This window comes from Gobio gobio (assembly GCF_949357685.1).
Source record: "Gobio gobio genome assembly, chromosome: 14".
Lineage (NCBI taxonomy): Eukaryota > Metazoa > Chordata > Actinopteri > Cypriniformes > Gobionidae > Gobio > Gobio gobio.
In genome coordinates, this window is record NC_137107.1 from 45,999,871 (window position 1) to 46,023,866 (window position 23,996).

At 35.7% G+C, this 23,996-nt stretch overlaps 1 protein-coding gene across 8 annotated transcripts in view; it reads left to right on the forward strand.

The window, feature by feature from the left end:
* Positions 1–21,682, forward strand: part of cert1b (ceramide transporter 1b) — a 58,391-nt gene extending 36,709 nt beyond the window's left edge. The window contains exons 7-19 of one of the 8 annotated variants that reach the window (XR_013817866.1): positions 591–748; positions 5,318–5,410; positions 5,512–5,598; positions 8,657–8,749; positions 8,913–8,993; positions 9,973–10,068; positions 11,110–11,242; positions 13,017–13,087; positions 13,161–13,289; positions 17,009–17,138; positions 17,291–17,425; positions 19,587–20,344; positions 20,504–21,682. Coding sequence is in view for 2 of the 8 variants with exons in the window: in XM_079834631.1 (XP_079690757.1) it covers positions 591–748; positions 5,318–5,410; positions 5,512–5,598; positions 8,657–8,749; positions 8,913–8,993; positions 9,973–10,068; positions 11,110–11,242; positions 13,017–13,087; positions 13,161–13,289; positions 17,009–17,138; positions 17,291–17,418 (1,199 nt within the window). In the remaining 6 variants the exon portion in view is untranslated. Of the gene's footprint in view, positions 1–590; positions 749–5,317; positions 5,411–5,511; positions 5,599–8,656; positions 8,750–8,912; positions 8,994–9,972; positions 10,069–11,109; positions 11,243–13,016; positions 13,088–13,160; positions 13,290–17,008; positions 17,139–17,290; positions 17,426–19,586 lie in introns of all 8 variants that reach the window. The other 7 variants (XR_013817868.1, XR_013817871.1, XR_013817867.1 and 4 more) reach the window with 7 other exon arrangements.
* Positions 21,683–23,996: the final 2,314 nt, after the last annotated feature.

Consider the following 23,996-nt stretch of genomic DNA (forward strand, 5'->3'; position numbering starts at 1 on the left):
AGTTATACTATTTTAATACTATATTTAAAAACATTTGAAATCATTTAGATATTTTATAGGAACATATAATGTATATTTTTATTAAATCATAATTTATATATAACATTAAATGTACAGCTTAAATTAATACTATAATTTTTTTGTGTGTTTATTATAATATATATAAATTGTTTAAAATATATTTTGATACACAAAATTATAGTATTAAGTTATATATTTTATATTATAGATATTATGTATTATAAAAATATACATTATATGTTAATATAAAATATCTAATTTATTTCAAATGTATTTTTTTAATATGTAATGCATAATACATATTGTGTATCTATCTAAAAATATATTAATATAAAATATACAACTATACTGTGTGTGTGTGTGTGTATATAATATATAATATAATATAATATAATATAATATATATATATATATATATATATATATATATTCTGCCTTTCAGAACCTCAAGGTCGCTCGATGTTTTGTTGCATTGTGCCTGATTTGTACACCGTGTAACACTATCCGGTAAAATAATTTAAGGTTGATCTTTAAAGAGTGTGACTGGATTTGTTCTCTCTCCCCATCAGTATTCCAGTGTTTGAGTCATAAAGGCATTAATGGGATAGACTTTAAAGGAGAGGCCATCACGTTCAAGGCGACCACGGCGGGGATCTTGGCTACACTTTCTCACTGCATCGACCTGATGGTGAAGAGAGAGGACAGCTGGCAGAAGAGACTGGATAAGGTACGAAACACGGGCGTCTGGAGCTCGTCCTTGAGCTGCTAAAATCAGGAGAGGGATGTTGTATCTGTCAGAGTCACAATCACAAGCGCAGTCTGTCAACTGACTGAGCCCTGAATTACAGAGCCAAACCAAAATCCTAGTGTGGAGCAAAAACAGTATATGAACTGTTGTAAAAATGAATGCGCGTCAGCCCTGGCAATTCACCAGCTAAAGTAGTTTTAAAATTGGCATAAATGTTTTGTATTGATGCAATATGTGAACAAATTTGGTACATTAGTAGATCGAGCACGTACAAGGTAGGGCTACTACTCATTTATACTAATCATCCAGAGCTATATTCAGCTTCAGTTTCAGTGTGACTTCACATTCTTGCAGTTTCTAATGTATTTGGTTTTTACCAGTTTTCATATAAAAATAATGCCACTTATTGACACAGAATAAATAATGTCACATGACCCATGACTCATCGACACCGGCCCAAAGCATTTGCTGCAGCTAATCGCCTAGTTTGCGCACTAGTTGTGTTAAATTAAACTGTAAATGCTTCCTTGGCAACTAACTTAATTAAACATGTAAAATGATTACTAGTAATTAACTAAACTGAAATAAAAATAAATTAACCCTCATCCTTCCCTCGGGTCGTTTTGAAACTAATTTTGTTTAAAAATGTCACAAATCGAGTGTTCATGGGAGTGGTCTTAGGACTTTTGTTGCTCTTGAACCATGAATACACGAGAGAAAGTTTATGTGGTTGATATTTTAAAAAGTAACATCCTTCGCTTGCGAGTCAATTTGACCCCCTTAGGAATGAATGGAATTGACCTAAAAAAATTCTCATTATTTAAACTAAAAGTGCTAAAACTTTACCCCAAATTTTTTTTATAATGTCTTCATGTGTATCTGAATGCATACGGAAGAGAAATGACTTTAGGACCCAGCGGAACAGCTCATTTGCTCCCATAGAGTAAAAAAATATGGACGTAGTGTCTGTGACGTCACCCATAGGATTCTGATGAGCCGTTCTGAAGCGTAAAGTAGGGTCGAGTTGGCCGTTGCCATCTTGGCAGCGTGTCAATCCCGGATAACAGAAAATGGGCAAAGAAGCGGGACGTGGGTGAAGCTGAGGTGACGCGATGACTAACAGACAGCAGACAAATGGCAATCCACCTGTCACTCAAAGTGGCCACGCCCTTAAAGGAACTCTCCACTTTTTTTTGAAAATAGGCTCATTTTACAAGTCCCCTAGAGTTAAATAGTTGAGTTTTACCGTTTTTGAATCCATTCAGCTGATCTTTGTATCTGGCGGTAGCACTTTTAGCATAGCTTAGCATACATCATTGATTCTGATCAGTCCATTAGCATCTCATTCAAAAAATGACCAAAGACACTTTCAATATTTTTCCTATTTAAAACTTGACTCTTCTACAGTTACATCGTGTGCTAAGACAAACTGAAAATGAAAATTTGCGATTTTCTACACCTATATGGCTAGGAACTACTTTCTCATTCCTGCGTAATAGTCGCGGATCTTCGCGGCCGTACCATGGCTGTTTCACCATTTAATCTGTGAAGTGTAGTCCGTCGCAAACGTTTTTTGCACATGCTCCGCTGACAGAAGGCATGAAAAGCAGTTGATTGTAGCACGAAACGTAACAGTTGCTCAGTCAGTCAGTGTTTTTAGTTTTTATTCCGATTGTATTATACATTTATTCACGAGAAGCGATCGGATCACTCACACCGGTGCGCCTAAATATTTTTCCGCAGTCGCACGCAGTAATTTTCAGGCGCAAATGCGCCCAAAATGGTCGCTATGTAGAGCCCTGTGCTAATGGACTGTTTTGAATCAATGATGTATGCTAAGCTATGCTAAAAGTGCTACCGCCAGATACAAAGATCGGCAGAATGGATTCAAAAACGGTAAATCTCAACTATTTCTAGGGGACTTGTAAAATGAGCCTATTTTCAAAAAAAGTGGAGTGTTCCTTTAATTATGCAGAACTTTAAGGCTTTATATAATGTAAACGAATGATTTATGAAGGGCAAAATTTAGCCGTAGAGACCAAAACCACAATTTGTACCAGACTGTAAACATGTGTTCTTCTGCTGTAAAGTTGGGCATTTTAACATGGGGCTCAATGAGATTCTGCTCCTTCTGGAGCCTGTCCCTAGCGGCCAGTCGGTGAACTGCAGTTTAAGTCACTTCTGTATTGGCTTCGAGAGAAACTGGGGGAGGTTGCCGCTTGATTGCTCCAGATAGAGCTATAAGGCCATCTAGTGGCAAGAGGCATGAAATATCATATATTATTATTTTTCTACAAGAGGTTGGCAAAGACACCCATTGTAAGATATTTTGAGCTGAATTAAAAGGGTTTTGTAGGAGTTATTTTGAATTTTAAGTTGAAAGAATGTGCTTAAATTATTATTTATTTATTATTTATTGATAGGGTTGGGAACCGAGAACCGGTTCTTATGCAGAACCGAAACTGATTTTTGAAAAATACCAGAACCGCGCGAAATTCCTAAGTTTCGGTTCCGAAAACGGTTCTGGTGCAATGTGTGTGCGAAGCGCTGGAAGCGTATCCGAGTGACAGCCAGTGTTGCCAAGTCCGTGGTTTTCCCGCTTTCCCGTTTTCCACTGTTGCCGCGGGCTGTTTCATGTCCGCGGGTTGAAGCGATTGTGCTATTGTGCGGGTTTTTTTGTGAAAACCTGGCAACCCTGGCTCACCTCATCATGAATATTAATTACTGCCGCTTCCAGGAGTGCAACGCAGTTCAGCCTGAAAGCCCTCGCGCTACACATTTACGGTTTTGCGTCAGATATTTTCTCTTTGACCACCAGCATGGCGAAGAGAAAGTCACAAGTATGGATTCATTTCCAAAGAATGAATGATAATGAAGCAAAATGTAACACGTGAAAAGTTAATAACATGCAAAGGAGGCTGCACTAGCAATTTGACAAAACATTTGCTACAGCAGAGAGTGCCTCAGGGCTTATACCAGATTTATAGTGAAAGGCCTATATATATATATATATATATATATATTTGTCAACCGTTGAGTCACCATGGTTTAGGTAACCGTTTAGGCACAATTACCTTTGTAATGCTGAATTGCAATTTATTATTTACAAGTTCACTGAATAACTGAATTACTATTAAATTAATATACAACTAATTAATAAATATAACTAATAAATATATTTTATAACTTGGTTTTATTCAGAGACAGAGAGATAAAATGTAAATAAGACAATTTCAGAGGTGTTCATTTGAAAAACAATGTGTTGCAAGAATAGCTTAATTAATACTGTAATATATGTACAGTACAGGACTTTTTTGACATTGCCAACCTGTAAATAAATTTTAGAGCAAGTAATAAACACAAAATGGATTGTTTGAGTTGCGTATTGTGCCTTTTTCCTTTACCACTATTTGTTTAATAATTTTAATGGAACCGGAATCGGAACCGGAATCGTTAGACGGAACCGGAACCGGAACCGGAAAATTTCTCACGATTCCCAACCCTATTTATTGATCAAATCTAGTAATTTAAAGGTAAATGAAATTAAAAATCTCCCAAAAAAATGCATTAAAAATATTGAAAAAATATTATCAATATGAAATGAAAAGCTTTCTGGACCAAAACAAAAATTAAGTATAATTTTAGGTCTTCGGGTCATTTCGACCCGCGAGGGAAGGATTTGTTACAAAGTGCGAGGGAGGGATGAGGGTTAAAGATAAATAAAAAGGACAAAAGCACCTAGCAAAATGACTAAAACTTAAACTAAATTAAAGTGAAAACTTAACTGCTGTTTCAAAATATGTATTATTCATATAGTTTCATAGTATTTATTAATAACAGCAAAATTACAAAAACTTAAATTAAAATGAAAACTAAAAATATAAAAATAAAAGTTAATTCAAAATATGAATTAATACTATATAAATAACTCTAAAATAAAATCTGATATAAGAAGTACGAGCTAATCAGGAAGTTTAGTGACTAGACTCTATTATTTTATTAATTTTATTAATATGCAGACCTGCATTTCGCCCTCCTGTTTTACTACTGTATATAGTAAACCAATATTTACTACTATGCTAGTATACTACTATGTTAAATCACTAAGCTATTAGTGCTGCTATTGCAAATTCTGCAAGTGCTGGTCATTTCCAGGAAAACAAATCATATATCTGAGAGTTTGAGCGTCATTTTGATAATGGTACTTATTAACATGGAAAGCTGCTGTTTCTGTGAGTGACTGCGGCGGCGTCTTTGCCAGGGAAGTTAATCCAGCCGTTTTAATGGGTTTGGGTGTGAAAGTGGCGGGCGTGTGTTATGATCGAGCTGAATGTGTCGCAGTCAGCAGCATTCTGCACAATACTGACATATACAATCAGAACCAGAACACGGGCGTTGTGCTTCTGTCTGAACAATGGAGCTCTTCAGGACAGTCCTGCACAGCCCAGATCTCACCCAGACGAGATCTACTCAAGCCAAGACATTAAACATTACGGCAGCAGAGTGTTTAGTCAGCTGAAGTCGCTCCCCCTCTCTTGCTTTCTACAGGAGATGGAGAAGAGGAGGAGGGTGGAGGAGGCGTATAAATCAGCTCTGTCTGAGCTGAAGAAGAAGTCTCATTTCGGAGGGCCCGATTACGAGGTGGGTTCAGTGTCTGTACGTGAGCTGGTGCCTGCAGAACCTAGAAATGAAGGCAGAGCTGTAAAACTGTATTAAGATGTTCATCTTGTTCTGTCCATCAGGAGGGTCCGAACAGCCTGATCAATGAAGACGAGTTCTTTGATGCCGTGGAGGCCGCTCTGGACCGACAAGACAAAATAGAAGAGCAGGTGTGTTATTACAGACCGCTCTCTGATACAGAGCCCTTAAAACGTTCATTGGATCAAAGTCTTACATGGTATAACACAAGTCCTATCATTTTAAGAGGTCTTACATTTGGGGAAGGAAATTGAATCAGGATACGGTCTAATGTTGTTATGAATAGGGTTGGGTATCGTTTGAATTTTATCGATTCCAACTCTTATTGATTCCGATTCCGACTCTTATTGATTCCGATTCTGCTTAGCGATTCGGATTCTGCTTATCCATTCCGATTCTTAATGATTCCGATTCTTATTGATTCCGATTCTGCTTCTCGATACCGATTATGCTTATCGATTAAGATGATTGTTATCAATTCCGATTATGCTTATCGATTCCGATTCTGTTTATCAATTTGGTTTCTTATCGATTCCAATTCTCATCGATTCTGATTCTGTTTATCGATTCCGATTCTCATCGATTCCGATTCTCATCGATTCCGATTCTCATCGATTCCGATTCTGCTGATCGATTCTGATTCTGTTTATCGATTCCGATTCTCATCGATTCCAATTCTCATCGATTCCGATTCTGCTGATCGATTCTGATTTTGTTTATCGATTCCGATTCTCATCGATTCCGATTCTGCTTATCGATTCTGATTATGGTTATCGATTCCGATTCTTATCGATTCGGTTTCTTATCGATTCCGATTCTGCTGATCGATTCCGATTCTGCTGATCGATTCTGATTCTGCTTATCGATTCCGATTCTCATCGATTCTGATTATGGTTATCGATTCCGATTCTTATCGATTCGGTTTCTTATCGATTCCGATTCTGCTGATCGATTCCGATTCTGCTGATCGATTCTGATTCTGTTTATCGATTCCGATTCTCATCGATTCCGATTCTTATCGATTCCGATTCTGCTGATCGATTCTGATTTTGTTTATCAATTCCGATTCTCATCGATTCCGATTCTTATCGATTCCGATTCTGCTGATCGATTCTGATTTTGTTTATCGATTCCGATTCTCATCGATTCCGATTCTGCTTATCGATTCTGATTATGGTTATCGGTTCCGATTCTTATCGATTCGGTTTCTTATCGATTCCGATTCTGCTGATCGATTCTGATTCTGCTGATCGATTCTGATTCTGCTTATCGATTCCGATTCTCATCGATTCTGATTATGGTTATCGATTCCGATTCTTATCAATTCGGTTTCTTATCGATTCCGATTCTGCTGATCGATTCCGATTCTGCTGATCGATTCTGATTCTGTTTATCGATTCCGATTCTCATCGATTCCGATTCTTATCGATTCCGATTCTGCTGATCGATTCTGATTTTGTTTATCGATTCCGATTCTCATCGATTCCGATTCTTATCGATTCCGATTCTGCTGATCGATTCTGATTTTGTTTATCGATTCCGATTCTCATCGATTCCGATTCTTATCGATTCCGATTCTGCTGATCGATTCTGATTTTGTTTATCAATTCCGATTCTCATCGATTCCGATTCTTATCGATTCCGATTCTGCTGATCGATTCTGATTTTGTTTATCGATTCCGATTCTCATCGATTCCGATTCTCATCGATTCTGATTATGGTTATCGATTCCGATTCTTATCGATTCGGTTTCTTATCAATTAGGTTTCTCATCGATTCTGCTTATCGATTCTGTTTATGGTTATCGTTTCCGAATCATTTCGATTCTGTTTATCGATTTCGATTCTTATCGATTCTGATTCTGCTTATCGATTCCGATTCTGTTTATCGATTCGGTTTCTTATCGATTCCGATTCTTATTGATTCTGATTCTGCTTATCGATTCGGTTTCTATCGATTCCGATTCTTATTGATTTCGATTCTGCTTATCGATTCTGATTCTGCTTATCAATTCCGATTCCTAATTTAGATTCCAATAGGGTAAAAAAAAAACTTAGATATCATTCACATTTATTATTAGGCTATTATTGCAAAACTTTTCATTGTAGCTGAATACCATGAACAAAAATCAACAGGCTAGCAACTTTTGCCTATGATTTTAAAAAAACATAGCAAAAAAAAAGCAAAGCCTAAAATAAATTTAAAGCATTATTAAAGACAAGTAAACACTTGTGTGTGTGTGTGTGTGTGTGTGTGTGTGTGTGTGTGTGTGTGTGCGTGTTTGTCATTTCAAGCACAAAAGAGAACAAATGCGTTACTCAATAGCAATTTTACCTAATAATTTAAAATGTAATTCATTCCTGTGATCAAAGCTGTATTTTCAGCATCAGTACTCCCAGTTTTCAGTGTCACATGATCCTTCAGAAATCATTCTGATATGAGGATTTGATGCTCAAGCATTTATTATTATATCAAAGTTGAACAGTTGCTGATTCATGTTTTTAGAATCCATCATGATGCATTTTTTCCAGGATTCTATGAAATATAAATATTTTCTAACTTTACAAATGTCATAGTCATTTTTGATGAATTTAAAGCATCCATGCTGAATGAATAGTATTAATTTGTTTTTTAAAAATCGTACTGATCCCAAACTTTTGAATGGTATTGTATATATTAAATAAAACATGTCCTGGGTATTTTAAACTTGCATTTTGTATTTGTTAGCCTCATGCCTGTTTAGAATATGAGACGCATGATTTATTAAAAAGTCTTACATTTGATTTTAAAAACAGCAGAAACCCTGCTGATAGCCACCTGTGATGGGACGCATGAACCAAATGATATGTTGTTTTGGTTAAAAGCATCTGCCAAATGCATAAATGTGAATTTAACGCAAGTGTAAATATTTGTAGCTTTTTAAAAATGTGAAGCAAATATATTGGAAAAAATGTTTTAAAGTCTATTTATTGTCTTAATACGTCTCCAGTCTTACTTGGCATGATTCATCAGTGCACGCAATTCCAGGGAAAATAAATAAATGATTAAAAAACAATAAATTACTAACATTACATATTAACATTTCACAGTCCAAGTTATTTTCCTTTGATTATTCAGTTTCACATGAAATCCGTCACATTATGGAAGTTATGTTTTAATCATTAACACACAGTATGTATGTTTTTATAGACTCAGTGTGAGAAGAGCAGGATACACAGGAGCAATTCAGTGCCTTCAGGAGACGCGTACTCCACCGTGGGCTCGCACCGATTCGCTGAGAAGGTCAGTTTGTTCTTCCTCATGATCGTCTCATCATGATCATCCACAGACCTCTTCCTGTGTGTCCCTGTTGTTCTCTGTTCTTCCGTCTCTGTCCATTTTATTAATTTTTTTAATCTGCACTCCTGATGAAGCTGCATCTCTCTCTTCTTCCTCACCTGTGTAGCCCCCCTCTCGTCCTTCCTCTCCCTCATCTTCTGCTGTAGTCTTCACTCCTTCACTCTATGAGCACCGATTCAGCGCTGAGGTAACAGCGCCCTCTAGCACACTCATCCAACACTCATTAGAAGCTGTTGACAGGATGTTACATTGCTGATGCGTTGTAAACATTGCACCTCTTGGCAGGCATACATATAAAATTGCTTTTCAAAACTTAGTGAGCTGCTTAGTCAGCCCAAAAGTGCGTCTGGCTATGTTTTGAAACACAGCCAGTTGCATTATTAATACAGGCAAGTCCGCATGATGCCTTGTATTTGTTAACAGCCCTTTAAAACCATATAGTCACCTCTACTTTCTTCTGTCTTTGTGTATTTGCTTTTTAAAATTAGAGCTAATGATGCTTATTATTAAATCATAATTTGCATGTTGACCAAAGTCACCAAAATGAAGCAAATTTGCTTACTTTCTTCAATATGTAAACCCCTTTGATTATTGCATGTATGTACTATGCAAATAAATGGCTAATTAAATGCATATTTCATTTCATACAATGCATATAAATATCAGTCGTCACTTTATACCTCCCAATAATGTCTTAGCAAGTTTTATGATCACACTCCATAGTTTTAATTATAAGGGCAAAACATAATGCAATGCAAGACGATGATTGAAATATGGACAAATACATGTTCCTCAAACTCCTGATGGTTCATATTTGATACTCATTCATTTTAACATGACATTAATAGCTATTTCATCATTTGTATTGAATCATTTACTGTTTTATCTGATGCAGCCTTTCTAAAACCAGTAATTTGATGCTTGTAATAAAGTTTACAGCCATAATATGAGATAAATGGAGATGCTCTGGAGGTTTGACCTCAGAAAGTCTAGCTGGTTGCGTTTCAGAAAGGGAGTGTGTTTTTTTTTCTCCTGGTTCAGGTGAAATGGGTTGTGAAAGGTGGTTCATGATGACTGATTGCTGCTGGGTTTTAGTGTTATTTATCTAGATCGTCTTAAATGAGGGCACGGCTGCTGACCTTCTTGTTTTGCTTTGTGTTGGGCAGGTGGAGGAGATGGTTCAGAATCACATGACCTACTCCCTGCAGGACGTGGGTGGAGACGCTAACTGGCAGCTCGTGGTGGAGGAGGGAGAGATGAAGGTGAGCTCAACAAAACTGACACTTGCAGGATATTCCTACAGGCTGTTCAGAACAGTGAAAAGTATTGAAGGAACATGGATCAAATACACACTCTTTAGCTCAATATTTGAGTTTTTTGTAGCATATTATTATAGTATTTGTTAATGTTTTGAATTGGGTTTTATTTCTTAATTTTAGTTTGAATTTGTCATTTTTATTTTTTATATATTTTTTTATATTGGTTTTAGTTTAAACTGATGATTTTAATTAGGTTTTATTTATATATTTTTAGCTTTCATATTTTAGTTTACATTTTTGTAATTTGTAGTTTTTTTTTTTTTATTTTATATTCTAGAATGTATTATTATTTATATTTGTTTTTTATTTCAGTTTTAGTTTGAACTAATATTTTGAATTTATTTTTATATTTTCAGCTTTCATTTTAGTTGAAATCACAATTTTTATTAGTTTTGTCCAAAAAAAGATTTCATTTTTAGTTTTAACTATTGTTTTAAACTTTCAGTTTAGGTTTAGTTTAAATTTGTCATTTTTTAAATATTTATATTCATTTTTATTTCAGCTTTAGTTTGTAAGTTAAAAAAAATAATAATTTGTAACTGATATTTTGAATTGGGTTTTATTTTTATATTTTGAGTGTTTTTTTTCTTTTTTTTTCTTTCTTCAGTTTTAGACATTTTTTCCGGTTAGTTTCCAAGACAAGATTTCAAATTTTTTGATTAGTATGTTTTCATGTAATATTTATATTTTATTTTGTTGTTAAAAAATGGTTATCAACACTTCTATGTATTTTTGTGCCTCATCATGACATTAGCTTAGCATCAGATGATGATCAAACTCTACTGGAATCAGAGACTTTTGATATTCATTTAAAATGCTTGAGAAGGTTAAAACAGGGTCTAGCACTCGATGTAATGTGTGTGTGTGTGTGTGTGTGTGTGTGTGTGTGTGTGTGTGTGTGTGTGTGTGTGTGTGTGTGTGTGTGTTTTAGCCTGAAGACACCCTTCAGTCCAGACTCACTCTCTAACTGTCTCTCTCTCACAGGTGTACCGAAGGGAGGTAGAGGAGAACGGGATCGTGCTGGACCCTCTGAAGGCCACACACTCTGTCAAAGGGGTCACAGGTCATGAGGTCTGCCACTACTTCTGGGACACGGATGTCCGTAACGATTGGGAGAGTGAGTTGAATATTGAATATGGTGTTAAGTATTTCTAATTTCAAAATGGCATAAAATCTGGTTTTCCATGATATGACATCTCTAAGCAATGTATTTGACTTTAGTTTGAGGTCTACATAAAATCCAGTAATGCTCTGCTGCTGTATATCATTAATAATAGAGCACATTTGATTATTAAACACAGCACTATGCTCTTACCACACTTTTACATCACAGGCCAGATAATTCACATTAAATCAGCCGTACTGAATCATGATTAAAATTACTTCTAGTCTTATCTATACCCCTGAGTTTCAGCCTTTTAGCTGTTGTGTTTATTTTACATTTACAGTTACTCATCAAGCCTGCATTTATTTGATCAAAAATCTGCATTTTAACCGGTATCGTTACCGGTACCCAACGGTACCTTTTTTCGCTACTTTTGTACTGTTTACATCAATAACTATAAATAACCTGTAAGTCATTTATAGAAGTGTTAGTGACATTATGCCAGAGCTGCCCTGGTCTCTGTCTGCCACTGTCTGTGATATTTGTATACTGTAATATTTACTAGTAAATAGTAGGCTACTAGGTACTTAAATTGAATTAATAAAAACAACCATATTATTTTTTTCATATTAATAATTTCTATGAAAAGATTTCCCACAAATTATGTGCTGTGTATTTTCTGGTAATCAAATGAAGACATAAGACATTAGTTTAATTTATCTTATAATTTAATTAAACTTTTTTTTGTCAAACAAAGTGCTGCACAACTGTGGTTTATACGGTTAAAATTAAAACAGAAAAAAAAATGCATTAGTGTTAGTATTATTAATTGAGATGTATCTAAATTCTACTGTACAACAGTGATGTATTTGTCAAGATAAACCGGACTTTTATTTTGACGGGTTGCCGTGAAGAGCTTTTGAGTTTCTGTGTTTATATGACGGTAGTTTTTCTCAAATGAAACGGTAAAATGCTCATAAAGTGACTCTCAGTGGCTCTGGAGATGACGTTCGTGCGTTCATGTCCTCATATGAGACTCATATTTAAATAGTCTTTTTGCGGTTTAATATTCACAGACACTAGTCTATATCACCAGATGCGTTCTCAGGTACCGAAAGTTGGTACCGATTGATTTAATGTGAATTTGTGCCCTTAAAAGTACAGAGTTCGGTACCCAACCCTAAACAAGACATTATAATAATGAATGCAGTTCAGAGTATTTTTTTTAAATGTATCTTTAACCCTTTAGCAAATAAATTTTTTTATCTACTTATTTTTATCAATACACTTGTCAATAAATACAAAAAATTCACCATAAATACCTTAAAACATAATTTAGAATTACTCATTCTGTATGTGAAATTTGCCCAATAAAATCATAAGATTCCCCATAAATTGTACTCAGTGTATAAATGCATCTTTACAAGGTTTAACCGATGACTGTACCAGATTTCTACTGAACATGCACATATAAATCATCCCGAACTGTTTGTAATGACAGCAGTCAAAAGAAAGATGTGTTATTATTTTTTTGTTTGCCTGTTCTGAACAAAATCAACAGATTTCATCAATAATATAAAGTATCGTTTCAAACAGGAATGTTTTTGTTTACAAAAATGTAAAGGGAGTGGCAAATCTCTGGGAAACAGATAATAAAATCAGTCTATTCCTATGTAATTATTGTCTCATAAGTGTATTAGTTCATTTTTTATAGCTAATATCCACTCTATTTATGATTTAGTTGTGTTCAGCTCGTCTATATCTCTATTTTTGTGTCTGTCTCCAGCTACGGTTGAGAACTTCAACATAGTGGAAACGCTGTCAGATAACGCCGTCATCGTCTACCAGACTCATAAGGTGAGAAGAGTGTCTGAGTTACCCTGGGCTCAGAGGAAGGGCACTTCCTGATGTTGTGTTTTCCTCCGTGCAGAGAGTGTGGCCGGCGTCCCAGAGAGACGTCCTGTATCTGTCTGCCATTCGGAAGATCCTGGCCAAAAACGAGAGCGATCCAGACACGTGGCTCGTCTGCAACTTCTCAGTCGACCACGAGAAGGCCCAGGTGAGTCAGTTTGAGTCGGGATGTTTATGTTGCCTCTGATCAACCAAACAGCGGTTCAGTGATGCTATGTGGATCTGACTTCTAGAAACATTTCAAATGGAGTCAGATTTTGTGCATTTACTGCAGAGTTATTCTCTATATCAGTAGCTACGTTTACATGGACACTTTTTGCTTCAATCTGAATGAATTCATTCCGAATGATGAATCTGAACGTAGTGTTTACATAACTGTGATCGGGTTGATGTGTGCGTTTATATGTCACAAGCTTCTGATTGGATTTAATCTTTTGACATGCGCACACTGCACGAATATGCAGAGTTTTTCTATTTCGGTTCCTAACTAGGCAACGACGAGCACAGAACCGTTATGCTGTGCTGCTTATATTTTTGAAATAAATATCAAATTGATCAAATTAAACGGTAAAATGCTCATAAAGTGACTCTCAGTGGCTCTGGAGATGACGTTCATGTGTTCATGTCCTCATATGAGACGGCAGAGATGGAAACACGCGACCGTTATAGTGATAGTGAGCGCGATAGTGAGTGAGTGTGTGTGTGTGTGTGTGACTGTGTGTGTGGTAAACCGCGCTTCTACGGCATTCATTCGACAGTAAAAACGACCATTCCCGCACCCAAAAAAAAGCGTCTGAGGATAAGAGTCTGAAACGAGGACTTGTGGGACGTTGTCCTGCTCCAATTCACAGACGATGAGTAGAAAGAGAATTTTAGAATGACAGGACAATAATTTATGACACTTTATTCAACAGGAAGAACAGCTTGTGTCATACGTCATTACGCCTACGTCAGTGCACATTAGGGCTGTCAAAATTGCTCAAAAATGACGTTCGAATATTCCCTCTAAAAAAAGCACGAATATTCGAACTATTCGAACATCTGGTTGCGCATTTTATCAATGACGCGCATTACGTCAATAACAGGACAAATGAATACAAAGAGACATAACTACTTATATAGGTAGTCTATTTAAGTTTAAACATATTTGACAACGTATTACCTACACAAAAACAAGTAAATCAACTAATAGCTAAGACTGCAGACCTCGCTCTCTCTCGCCCTCACGCTCTCTGCGCATAACGGTTTAAATGAACAAACACATTTTGAGGCTGATCAAGAGTTTTGTGCAAGCAATTTAAGGTTGCGACTCTTGTCCCAAATATAGCAGGCTTCATTCAGTGATTGAAACAACTATTAATATAAGTTTTACAGCATATTATTGAACACTCTGAGCGAGCTGTGCTGTGGTAAACATGGAACTTTTCCTTGACATGAAACGGTAAATAATCAAACCAGTGGAAGCAGTGCATTTATCCTTTATTCATGCAATATCTATTCAGTCAGTACCTCGGTTCCATTGCTGGACAGAACTCACTGAAGCCGCCTCATCCACGACACTGATCGCTCTCATGTCCTTACAAATGAACAAAATGTATTTCTCCGTTATGGACTCTTGTCGTGTTGCAGACAGAGAGCTTGTGGCGGGCGATGCAAAGTAAGGCTGGTCCAGTTTGCACATACAAATGAGTTGCTTATATGTACAAAACGAGCCTACAAAAGCATAAAAAAGCCAGTTTAATAAAGAAAAGTTCACGAAACAAAGTGAAAACTCACTAAAGTGTTTAGTGAAATTGAGTTGTATAACGTTACATTTCTACATACATTTTGTTCTCATGTCACAAGTAATATCAAGGTTTACTTTGATCTGTTTTACATGATTCTTTTGTAGTGTGGTTTTTGGTGAAGTGTACTAAAATAAATATCGTCACCTGTGTACATTAGCCCACTTCTTCTCGACGCTATTCCTGATAGTTTATAGAACAATTACTCCGAGTCGCCATCTGTCGTTTCAAAGAAAAGCACAACGGCGAGCGCGTCAAATATAAACGCCTCGTCCGCTTGGCAGGGAGCGCGCGCAGTCAGCGGGGGCTCACGCTGCGGAGACAGGCCAAAGTACACAAGGCTTCAGGCGCGCTAGTGCGCCTACTCGCAAAGCAGACAGCCACGCCTCTACTACCGCGGGCGTTTTTTCCCCACATTTTTTATGTATTCGAATATTAATTTTCACCTTCGAAATTCGTTGTTTAAAAACTATTCGAATATATATTCGAATTTAGAATATTCGTTGACAGCCCTAGTGCACATGCGCAGTCCTTTCCAGTTTCGGTTTTCAATCCGAAGTGTTTACATGTCCTCTCGATCGGATTACAAAAGGAATTAAAGCTGCAAGCAGCACTGAAAGGGCCCTCGCACCCAGGGCCACCGTCACCTGGTGGCCTCAGGAAAACAGGGAATAGTGGGCGACATGCATTTAAAAGGGTTAATATAGGAGAAATATGGCAAAGTCACTTCGATGTACCACACTTCCTTCTGCCAGCAGGTGGCGCTTTGACTTTAACTGAATATTGGCATGTAGATGTTCAGGCCAGGGCACTTCTCAAACATGTGAAGTTTGGGGCAGAGTGACGTCTGGCATACAATGTCTACAATGGGACATTGTATGCCAGAGTTACAACAGCTTCCTGTTTCATAGCGAAACATCAAACTTTGTCAGACCGCCATGGACACGCCCTTCAGCGAAAACTCAAGATCTTAGTAATTTAGCATCACAAAGGCCTTTAGATTAGACTGACCAAATATGATGTCAATCTGATTAAATCTCTCTGAGGACTTTGTTAAAGTACGTCTGGAAATGGCAAAAATTTTGCAGAGAAAATTCTAAATATCTCACTTCCTGTTGGTTTTCATAATTTGCACCTATGGATTTTTTTGTAGGTATTGTGCTGTTACATGTGTGTACCGAATTTCATACATGTACGTGAAACATAGCGCGAACTGTGCTTAATTAAAATGTTATAAGTGGCACTATCAAGCCATTTTGCCACGCCTAATTCTGAAACCCATATCAGACATAAATCTTCACCACTTATGATGCCTGTGCAGACTTTCATGAGTTTTCGAGCATGTTTAGGCCCTCAAAAATGCGATTCATTTCGGAGAAGAAGAATAGACTGAGCAAATTACACTAGGGTCCTCACACCATCGGTGCTCGGGCACTAATAAACCACCCCTTTCAATCCCAGTGAAATTTTAATCAGATCTGGCCAATTAATTCCGATTGACATGTGACTTTTTTTGTTCCGATTGTGCTACTAGTCCGGTTACGATCAGATTATAAGGGTCCATGTAAACGCAGCCAGTGTCACTGTTCCCTGAAACTCCTCCATTCATTGTAGCCTTGAGTTTTCTTCTGGGAATCAACACGATATTCCTCATTTAAAAAATTCATACACAGAACAAAGGGGCGGGGCTTGGTTGAGTTCGCTTATAGTGTTTTGAAACTGCTGGTTATGGTAAGGGGCGGGACATTTCCCAAACATGCTTGAGCGGTTGACCAATCACAACACACTGATCCAGCCGACCAATCAGAGCACACTGTGCTTTTCAGAAGGAGGGGCTTCATAGAGACAGGACCTAAACAGAGACTGGGAAGAGAGGAGCTGCAACAATGAAGAATATGGGGAAAATAATGACCGTTCAAGCAGGAAAACCTGTTCTAGTAGAGCCAAAAAAACAATGTGCATAATATGGCCTCTTTAAATGGAGTTCAATTGCTACAGAGAGCTTCTGTGATACCGTAAGGAAGTAGACGCTGTATAATTTTCGTTTATGTCTCAATGTTTCATTGTTTTTGTCTTCATGTAGCCAAACAACAGATGCGTTCGTGCTAAAATCAACATTGGGATGATCTGCCAGACGCTGGTCAGTCCACCAGAGGGCGACAAAGAGATCAGCAGAGACAACATCCTGTGCAAAATCACATACGTGGCCAACGGTACTTAAATATCTAAATAACACAAACATATATCAATATTTGTAATCTGGCGCCTCTGTATTCACCACACTAATGCATTTACATGAACAATGACTGTAGGGTTCAACACAATAAGGTGTATATGTGAACGCTGACGTTTGTTGTTGTTGCAGTGAATCCTGGCGGCTGGGCTCCTGCGTCTGTCCTGAGGGCCGTGGCGAAGAGAGAATATCCCAAATTCCTCAAGCGCTTCACTTCCTACGTCCAGGAGAAAACTGCCGGAAAGTCCATCCTCTTCTGAGCACCAGGTACAGCAAACTACAGCATGATGACCAGAGTTTCATGTCTTTAACTCTGATATATTTTCCACCATTCCTGTCTCTATGTAAACAACACCATCCGTCTGCTCTAAAATACTAATTATTATTATTATTATTATAGGTTTATCAAAGTGTGTTTGGCTAAAATAAGACACGGTTTGGAAGATGCATTTTTTTTTTTTTCCCACAATCAATAACATTTTTCCCCTCAATTGTTTTTAATTACCAGTAACAGTTCATTTTCATTTCATGTTGTCTTTAAAAAATTAATAAAAATATAACATATATTTTTTAATTATTATCTTAGTTTTTTATTCTAATTTACAATAAAATAAATATATTTTGTTTTATTATTATTGCTGTTATTATATTATTAAAATTGCTTTATTATTGTATATGTAATAATAATTGAAAAAATAAATAAATAATATATTATTGAATATTATTATACATTTAAATATATTTTATTATTGTTATTATTTATTTAGCTAGTTATGTTATTATTAGTGCTGCTATTATTGTATAATTATTTTTATGTATTTATTGTTATGCTTATTATTATTATTATTATTTATTTATTTTACGGGTCACAATAAAATGTTCCATTAATTTATAAATTATTAGTATTATTATTTTAATGTAGTTTATTATTATAATTTATAATAAAATAAATATATTGTTTTATTAATAGTACTGTTGTTGTTGTATTATTATTATTATTATTTATTTATTTATTTTATCATTATATATTTAAGAATAATTGATAAAAGAATAATTAAAGAATATATTATTGAATGTTATGTTATTACATATTTAAATATATTTTATTACTGTTAATATGTATTTATTTTGCTAGTTATGTTATTATTAGTGCTGTTATTATCATATAATTATTATGTATTTATTGCATTATTATTATTATTATTTAAGTATTTATTTTACGGGTCACAATAAAATGTTCCATTAATTTATAAATTATTAGTATTATTATTTTAATTTAGTTTATTATTATAATTTATAATAAAATTAATATATTTAGTTTTATTATTAGTGCTGTTGTTGTATTATTATTATTATTATTATTATTATTATTATTAATTATTTTATTATTATATATTTAATAACAATTGATACAAGAATAAAGAATGTTATTATATATTTAAATATATTTTATTACTGTTATTATTTATTTAGCTAGTTATGTTATTATTAGTGCTGCTATTATCATATAATTATTATTATGTATTTATTGTATTATTATTAATAAAATATTTATTTTATGGGTCACAATAAAATGTTCCATTAATTTATAAATTATAAGTATTATTATTTTAATGTAGTTTATTATAATAATTTATAATAAAATTAATATATTTAGTTTTATTATTAGTGCTGTTGTTGTATTATTTATTTTATTATATATTTAATAATAATATTCAGTAATATATAATTTCATTATTATTTATTTTATCAGTTATGTTATATATTTAAATATATTATATATGTTTTAATATATATTTTAGTATTATTATATTTAGTTAGTTATGTTGTTATTATTAGTGCTGCTATTATCATATTATTATTATTATATTAGTTATTATTTATTTTATTGTCCACAATAAAAGGTTCCATTAGTTAACATGAATTTTATATTAATATTAATTTTAACCTTTACTAATACATTATTTGAATGAAAATTTGCATGTTAATATTATTTAATGGACCAGCTGACATGAACTAGCAATGAACAGCTGTATTTATATTAACTGAACATTAACAAAGATGAATAAAAACCGTAAGAAATGTGCATCTTGCTATTAATGTTAGTTAAGGCATTAAATAATGATATCTACTCCCTTAGTGTGAAGTGTTACCATTTCATTAGTTATGTTATTATTACTGTGATGAGACGACTCAACGCCAGCGTTGTTATGGCCTAAAATAATACATGATTGATTAACTTATTCTAACATTTTTCTTTAACATTCTCTTTCTAACATTTTTCAATGTACATTTATGAAATGCACTTTCTGTAAAGCTGCTTTGAAACAATGTGTATTGTGAAAAGCGCTATACAAATACATTTGAATTGAATTGAATTATTATGTATTATTATTAACAATAGTTGTGTTTGTATGGTTCTCTGCAGTTCCCCAGTTCTGCCGTCAGTGTGCCTGAGCGAGGGCGTCCGGTTCCCGCACGGAAGACTCATCGCGTCCCTTCTCCAGACTCTTCTGCATCCCGCTGCCACAGGAAGCCCTCAGCGGCCCATCGGTAGACGCTTGATGCCCTTCTGTAGCGCCACTCTAGTTCACACAGGCAGAGGACTAGAGGTGCCAAACGCCAACGTCTGTCCCGTGTTTTCTGCCAGAGGTCTATATTGATATAAATATGTATGTATGTATGTAAGTAAGTGAGATGGGAAGTTTATGTATAGCGGAGAGTTGTGAAGCTGAACACACGAGACCGGCTGTCTTAGTCCTGATTATTAGTGTGCTTTCTGTTCGGTTTAGAACAAACATTTCAGCTTTGCTTTCATTGTCCACGTATAATCGTCAACGTTCAGTGTGGAATCGAGGGCATGTTTGTGAATGAACTCGAGGCTTTCGTCGGGCTTTCGTCTCGATGTTCGCCGGCTCTTTCATGAAGCGCACCATCTGCCGCTGACGAAGAGCTGCTGTGGGCCGTGATCTTCAGTTATATCCGTGTCTCCGCAGCTGACGGACCGTAGCACAATTCCGGCAAAACATTTTAATACGTCGCAGATTATTTGTACATAATTTCGTTATTGCTTAAGATCGTCAGTCGATGCTTTTATCTGACTAATCCAGCTCCATATGCCTTAGTGTGTGTGTGTGTGTGTGTGTGTGTGTGTGTGTGTGTGTGTGTGTGTGTGTGTGTGTGTGTGTGTGTGTGTGTGTGTGTGTGTGTGTGTGTGTGTGTGTGTGTGTGTGTGTGTGTGTGTGTGTGTGTGTGTGTGTGTGTGTGTGTGTGTGTGTGTGTGTGTGTGTGTGTGTGTGTGTGTGTGTGTGTGTGTGTGTGTGTGTGTGTGTGTGTGTGTGTGAGTGAGTGAGTGAGAGACTGAGCGGTGTGTATCCCACTCAAACGTTTCTAGAAAAGTGCCTCATTATTGATCTGGTACGTCCATTACACGACCCCAGGCGTCCTTTAGTGTTTCTACAAAGATCGTTTCATATTGATTTCTTACCTCGTATTATTTCAACGTGATTTTGCAATCGGCAAGGACACACTGTGTCATCATTCTCATTGGAGGAGCTCTGATGCCAATCAAATATGGGCGATGCGGTTTAAATTCGGGGCGTAGATGGCGTGTAGTTAAGTTTATTTATTTTTTTCTTTATCAAATGTATTTTTCCAACGTGAAAACTAAATCCCGAGCATTCATAAACAATCTTACAAGGCACAAATTGGGGAAAATCTTTTTTTTAGTCTGTATTTGTGTCTTGTTTTCCAGTAGTTCTTAAATCAAGATGCATTTACTGGAGTTTTCTGAAGTTTATGCTGAGTTTATGCTTCATTAAAAGGGTAAAAAAGATTGTTTTTCTGATCCTATTGGCAGATATTATTTCTTGTTTTAATTTTCTCTGACATATATTTGCATAAACACTAATTCTGATTAAAAAAAACTAAAGTCTCCAGTAAATGTATTGATATTTAAGAATATTTGTACTGGAAAACAGTAATAAAATCGCAGGATGACGAGAGCTTTTTCATTTTTTGCTACACATTCTCATTGGTCAAACCGTTCCCACGACAGACTGTTAAAGACGCTTTAGAGGACAAGAAGTAGCCAATCGTAGAGCAGGTGCACGACGACAACATCTGAGTGTTTACGGGACCCTTTCAAAACGTCACGCTCGTACGACTTAAACATTCCAGACGCTCGCTGAACCCGAATGTACGAATCCACCGGAGTGAAACCGTAAAGCTGAATGTGTAACTTAAAAATAAAATTAAAAACAGCGTACACCTGCTTTCCCCTGATTGGAGGGTTTTCCGGTGGAAACAGCCAATCAGGCGAGGAGCTCTGCTTGTGTGTCCCTCTAATACAGTCTAGTGTGTGTTTTTTTTTAGTTGCATTTGCACTGAATGTAAAGTCCTCGGGGTTCAGGTGTTTTGTGTACATACGCGTCACTAAAGGTGTCAGGATGAACATGTACTGTGAATAGAGGGCGGCGCCGCTGCCTGTTTAGAGAGGAATAAAATGATTGACATCTTTCTGCACCGCTGACTCGTGTGTTGATCATTTCTTTGGGTCCATGTCACATTTTGTTCTGGAGTTTTAGAAACTCACAAATAGTTTATTTGTCACGTACAAAACTACAATATTTGATAGAGATATTGTTTAAATATGAGAATAAACATGAGAAACCACACGTTTTTCTCTCTCAAACAGGTCAAAAGCCAACATTAATGTGAAATCATATTGTAATATAAATATTAATTAATATATTCATTATATAAACAATAATATTTGTGATATTATTAGGCAATTCATATTTTTTATTTGTTTTATATATGTATATATATAATTTATACTATTAATTGAATATTTGGAAATTAGGACAAATGTTTAATATATACACAGATGTGGACAGTAGTGGAGTATTGTTACTCTGCTTAAGCACATTTTTCAAGTATCTGTACTTTAACAGTGTTTTTTTTTGGAAAACTTTTACTTCACAACATTCCAAAGCGTAATGTTATACTTTTTACTGTACTACATTTCATAAATTAAAGATTTTTTTTATCTTTAATACTTTAAGTACATTATAAATGTAGTACTTTCTTACTTTATCTAACTTTGAATTACTTTTACTTGTGTGTGTGTGTGTGTGTGTGTGTGTGTGTGTGTGTGTGTGTGTGTGTGTGTGTGTGTGTGTGTGTGTGTGAAAAAAAAATGCAATGGTCAGCGAATCAATGATGCCACAACATTGTGCAGCTTCTGGTTGTGGAAAAATTACAGAAAAAATGGGATAAACTTTCACAGGTGAGAATGTATTGGTTTTGTATTTTTATGCATCTCAATATTACATGTACAGTACTTTTGATGTTTTTACTTTTACTATGGTAACTTTTTAATGTTGTGTCAGCTGATGCCTTCGTCTTGTGTTGTGCTGAAGTCTATTTCTTATATAGATATTAATACATACAAGCGGCGGAACTGACCTCTCGTGTGTATCTACGCTATGCGCTGGATCGTGTACAGATCGCACACTCAAACCTGTTGCATCTAGTGGTGTATTAGAGGCAAACAATTATATAAATACTGTTCAGTTTCTCACACAAACCGACCGTTTTGTGTCTTAAGACATCAATGTGTAGATGTCTGTGCATGTTTTTGTTTTACTCTCATAGATTCTGCTACCATTGACATGCATTATACGACTGACAGACTGCAGCGGTTGGAGTTCTGGGGCCCGTTCTTCGTACCTCGCTTAATACATCTAAGATGATTTGACAGATCCCAGATCTTTTAATCGTGATAACTGATCTCTGGCTAATTTGGTTCTTCAAACGAATTTGCAGATTGGATTAAAATATCTGGATTAAATGATCTCTAAGATTACTGAGCGTTCTTTTTTCCCCTGAAGAGGGCAGATGCATCGATACTCGAAACCACGATCAGCAATGCAGCGATTGGCTGGCGTCAAGACAGCAACGTAATGACATCATATAATTAAAAAGCCACCTGGCAAAAAACTTGACAAATTACACACAAAACCCCCACGAATTTCTGAACCTTTATAAGGAAACAGCCAAACGACCAAACCAACATAAAAGTTATAATAGATAAATGATAAATGTTTTTTTTTTTTTTTAAACATGATTACCAATTATTTATATTCACGATTTTATACAGTATTTGTACACCCTTTACATTTTTATTTCAATGTTGTAATTAAATTTTTAATTTAATTTGAAGCAGATTTGTAACGTGACCGTATTTACATTTCTTATGGGTCAAGATCAAATTATCCTCTCTTGCGCTGCATCAAGCCACTCCCATATTATCCGTGATCACTTAATGCACGGCTCAGATTAACTGTACAACATGTGTGTAAACCAATAAAAACAAAATTATATAAAGTAACTAGAATGTACATTTCCTGAAGAAAATGTGAGTGGTGCTTGCCGTGGCAAAATTCGCCACCCGGATAATGCACAAAAGGCAAGCAACACGTCTGTAGGATGTTCTGAGGCTTAGATATAGGTCTTGGTAAACGGTTGCTAGGGTACTCTGTTTGGTTGCTATGGAGTGGCATGGCAGCATCCAATAATGATACTGCTTGTCATAATGAATGATATAAACCTACCCCCATGTCTGTATGATGTTCCAAGGCTGAGATATAAGTCTTGGTAAACGGTTGCTAGGGTACTCTTTTTGGTTACTATGGAGTGGCATGGCAGCATCCAATGATGATACTGCTTGTCAGTATGATTGATATAAACCAACCCCCATGTCTCTAGGATGTTCTGATGCAGAGATATAGATCTTGGTAAACGGTTGCTAGGGTACTCTGTTTGGTTGCTATGG